The sequence below is a fragment of the Rhagoletis pomonella genome, unplaced genomic scaffold (genome assembly GCF_013731165.1).
Source record: "Rhagoletis pomonella isolate Grant_MI unplaced genomic scaffold, Rhpom_1.0 Rhpom_scaffold_00001, whole genome shotgun sequence".
Classification (NCBI taxonomy): domain Eukaryota; kingdom Metazoa; phylum Arthropoda; class Insecta; order Diptera; family Tephritidae; genus Rhagoletis; species Rhagoletis pomonella.
Window position 1 is genome coordinate 84,979,298 of NW_023458555.1, and position 3,989 is coordinate 84,983,286.

At 34.6% G+C, this 3,989-nt stretch overlaps 1 protein-coding gene across 3 annotated transcripts; it reads right to left on the bottom strand.

Moving 5' to 3' along the window:
• Positions 1 to 2,666: 2,666 nt before the first annotated feature.
• LOC118752379 lies at positions 2,667 to 3,787 on the bottom strand. Of its 3 annotated transcripts, XM_036487272.1 has the most exons (5): positions 3,403 to 3,787; positions 3,291 to 3,332; positions 3,135 to 3,185; positions 2,926 to 3,030; positions 2,667 to 2,851 (listed from the first exon to the last, which is right to left on the bottom strand). In XM_036487272.1, exons 1-4 carry the CDS (start codon positions 3,558 to 3,560, stop codon positions 2,973 to 2,975), a joined length of 309 nt encoding a protein of 102 aa, XP_036343165.1. In that variant the 5' UTR covers positions 3,561 to 3,787; the 3' UTR covers positions 2,667 to 2,851; positions 2,926 to 2,972. The 3 variants fall into 3 exon arrangements, with proteins under 3 accessions (XP_036343165.1, XP_036343158.1, XP_036343173.1); XM_036487265.1 differs by having other exon boundaries at positions 2,667 to 3,030; XM_036487280.1 differs by having other exon boundaries at positions 2,667 to 3,052.
• Positions 3,788 to 3,989: the final 202 nt, after the last annotated feature.

A 3,989-nucleotide genomic window follows, 5' to 3' on the forward strand; every position in this document is an offset into this window, starting at 1 on the left:
CGCAAAAATACTTCCGCCTTTCGTTTCCGGCAACACAGAAAGGAGAGCTCGTTTTAGTAAGGTCTATAATCCCTAAGCGCGACCGAAAGCCGCCTACGTAGAAAAAAGTTCTGCGCAAAAATACTTCCGTCTTTCCCGGCAACACAGAAAGGAAAATTCTAATTGGTAAGGGTTATAATCCCTAAGCGCGGCCGAAGGGCGCCTACGTAGAAAGAAGTTCGTTTTCATGTATGCACTATTTCGGTTTTTGTCATAAGCATTATTTCAGTTTTGAGATGAAACTGTCCATGTATGCATTACTTCGGTTTTTGTCATATACATTATTTCGGTTTTGAATCGAAACTGTGCATGTAGGCATTACTTCGTTTTTGTCATATGCGTTATTTCGTTACTTCGCCGGGGCCCGAAACATGGTAGTATGCAGTACTGTTCAAGTATAAAAAGATCCATCAAGCTAAGTGGCTGTATCCAGATCGAAAAACGAGAAACCAAATTAATCATGTTGTGATTGACGGAAGGCATGCTTCCAGTGTTTTAGACGTACGTACACTCCGAGGCCCATTTTCTTGTTGCAGCGAAGATACGCACTCGCCTCTGTGTAGCAAAAAATGTCCGCCAAAAATGCAAGGAAAGCTTAACGTCGAAAAGCTGCAGTCACAACCAGTGTTGCCGCTAGAGAAAAATTGAGTGAAGTAGATTTTGGAAAAAAGTGGAGTAGATTGAATAAAATTGAAGTAGTATACATTTTTGAAAACAAAACAATATAATTCATTTTATTTAATAAGAAAAACAAAAAAAATGACATTTCATTTTAAATATAGATACATATAATAAAATAAACATACAAATAATAATACAAATCACATTTCGTTACTATGATAAGTACATATATGTATACAAATATGTTAAAATAATTTTAAATTTTAATTGGTCTTAATTTTTTGGTATTTATTTATGATTTCTTTGGGTGGAACCCAGTTTTCAAATTCAAATTCTGATATTATTAATTAGAAGTATAGAACTCACTGTTTCTACGTTAAGACAATTTCGGATAGCCGTTTTATTTAATTTCATTTGGGAGAATACACGCTCCGTGGAAGCACTGCTATGAGGCAAGCAAAGTAAAGAACTTATAAATTGCCGCAAATGTGGATACATGTGCTCTCCTAAACTATTTTTTACTTTAAAAACATTTTGCCAAAACATTTCAAGAGTCATCTCTTCCTCGGAAAATGCATGTAATAATAAAAGTCTCCATTCTTCATTAATATCTTCAATGTTCATATTTCCAACGAGATTAGGGAATATATTAATAAGTGGCACAAGGCTTGGCCCTAACGATAATGGATCAATTATTTGTAGTGCTTTCAAAACTGGGTCCTTAAAATTTGCTTGCTTAGCGAAATGTAAAAACGTAAACAATTTTTTTGCATAGAGTAAATCTCTTCCGCGGTTAAAGTGCCTCCTAGAATAAACATTTCAGTTTGTGCTCCAAGATAGAGATCTTCAAGTTTTTTGTACATTGTACTATCTTCTATAGTATCTTCAGTTAATGATTCAAAATTTAATAGGTTTATGTGCATGAAATTGTTTAAAATACTTTTTAAATACAATTTTAATGTTTTTAAGAGCTGATGGAAGCGTGGTTCTGTTGCCTGAAACTCTAAATTTATTTTATTTACGTTTTTTAGACTGCTGCTTAAAAACAGCAAATAGCATTTATTTAACGGTGTCATTTGTTCTAAGATTTGTTTAGCAATGTCATTATTTTCCTCAAAAGCAGCGCTAGCCAAATAAGTTTGAAGAGCTGGCCATTGTTCTAACACTCTTACTATGGCGTGTTCCAAACTAAGCCATCTAGTGTCAGCTCTTTTTAAAATCTTATGCTTTTTTAAGTCAAAGTAATCTTGAAATTCTTGAAATTCCACTTGCCTCTTACTACTATGTGCAAAAAAATAATAAATGTTTCTTACTAATGGTTCTATTTCTGGAGGTATGGTTTTCGTGGCTGGTGAAGCACATAGGTGCATTGAATGGCAAATGCAGCCAATCACATAAAGATTGGGGTTCCATTCTTTCAATAAGGTTTTAACACCTGAAACGCCACCCATCATTACAGCGGCATTATCGGCGGCAAATCCAACAACATTTTCAAATGGTATTTTCAAATCAATAAACAATTTTTTTAGCGCCTCAAATAATGATCATGCATCACATTTTTGTAGTTCAATCAGTCTTAGAAAAGGTCTCGAATTTTGCCTTTTTGTTGATCAAAATATCGAGCAACTACTCCTAGGCATTTTGAGGTACTTATGTCAGTAGATTCGTCTATAATAAGCGAAAACTTATTGTGTCTTAAACAATTAGCCATATCTTCCATAAAATTTTCAGCCAATACACCATTAATTGTCTCTGCTGCTTTGGATCTACCACACTTTATTTCTTTCACTATTTCATCGTTTCTGGCAACACTCTTAATAAGACCAATTAATGGTGTAATCAGTGCAAAAGGTAAATTGTGAACACACAAAAATAATATTATTTTCAGCTCCGCAATTTTTATTTTTCGAATTTTCGGTTCAAATGCTTGCACTTTTATTTTGGTTTATTTTCGGCTGCTGCTTCAATGTGCATTCATTTTTTTTATGTGACTCACCATAGCCATGTCTCAATATTTGTTTTATTGTTAGAGATATATTTTTGGCAAATTTTGCAAAATGCTTTGCCTTTGATGTTATCTAGCCAACTTAAATCACGCTTCCATTCCTCTCTGAAATGTTGTTTATATTTTTTTTGTCGTGATGGAAAAGTCGCTGCAGGCTCATGGTCGTCAGATTCCGAAGAAGAAATACTGTAACAGTTACATATGTACATATGTATATCTTTTATTAAAAATCGGAGAAAATGTTTGATAACAAAATTTACCAATTGTCTAGACAAGTCCTTTCTTTTTGAGGATGATCTGCCACTGCCTAGACAAGTTTTTTTTTTTGAGGAGACGAATCACTTGAAGATGATCTGCATCTGCCACTGTAAAAGTCAATTGACAAAACTTGATATAGCCGCCATTTTGATTTTCATGTGCTTTTTTATATGTATAAAACACAAATAAATTTGTTCAATGATATACTAACCCTTCATTTTCTGGATCTGAATTTTGTGCAGGTAGCTCCTTTTGGAAATAGCTGAAAAAGAAAGTTGAATTTTAAGTTATTCTTTCACATTACAAATTGAAACGCACCATGCAGAAATACTTGTTTGCAAAGTTAGATTAAAATAAACATACATACCTACTTATTAACCTGTTCTTCGTCGGTGAGCGTATTCCTTTGCTAAAGATATTAAAGAATTTATAATTAATAATATATTTATATTTTTTATGGAAATTATTGCACTACTTACCGATTCATCTTGCACATCACATGTCCATACGTTATTAACTCACAACAATTTGACAGTTCACGCAATGACACTTTTACAAAGCAAAAATAAAGGGTTGCCATTCCAGCGATGAAAAATAGCGTTTGCATATGTTCAGTGATTAAAACCACTATTTTCATTGTAATTAAGGGAATAGGAAAAACAATTAGGTAATATAGGGAACAAATTTTAAAATTTGAAGCAGAACAAAAAGTGAAGCAGATTTTTGGAAGGACTGACGAAGTAAATTTTGTGAAAATGAAGCAAAATACCTCGATTGAAGTAGTAGCGGCAGCACTGGTCACAACAGACGGCCAATGCTACTCGACTCTCACACCTGCTCTCAGAGAGCACTCTTCAACAAACCGACATATGCGAGCAACGTTCATTAAGTACCGCCGCCAAAGAAGTAGTCGGATTTCAGCGAGCCCGAAAGAACAACTGATACGATGAGGAGTGTCAAGAAGCTGCAGAGAAAAAAGATGCCGCCTTCAGGGCCAAGCTGCGATCGGGCGCAACAAGAGCCACGTGGGACCATTATAGGGAGCTGAAAAGGGACGCGAGACGTA

Coding starts and splice junctions, on each gene's coding strand:
- LOC118752379 (XM_036487272.1), bottom strand. CDS start 3,560: ATGAAAATAGTGGTTTTAATCACTGAACATATGCAAACGCTATTTTTC. Junction 3,186..3,290: donor AAGAACAGGTTAATAAGTAG/GTATGTATGTTT, acceptor TTTCTTTTTCAG/CTATTTCCAAAAGGAGCTAC. Junction 3,031..3,134: donor TCAGATCCAGAAAATGAAGG/GTTAGTATATCA, acceptor TGACTTTTACAG/TGGCAGATGCAGATCATCTT.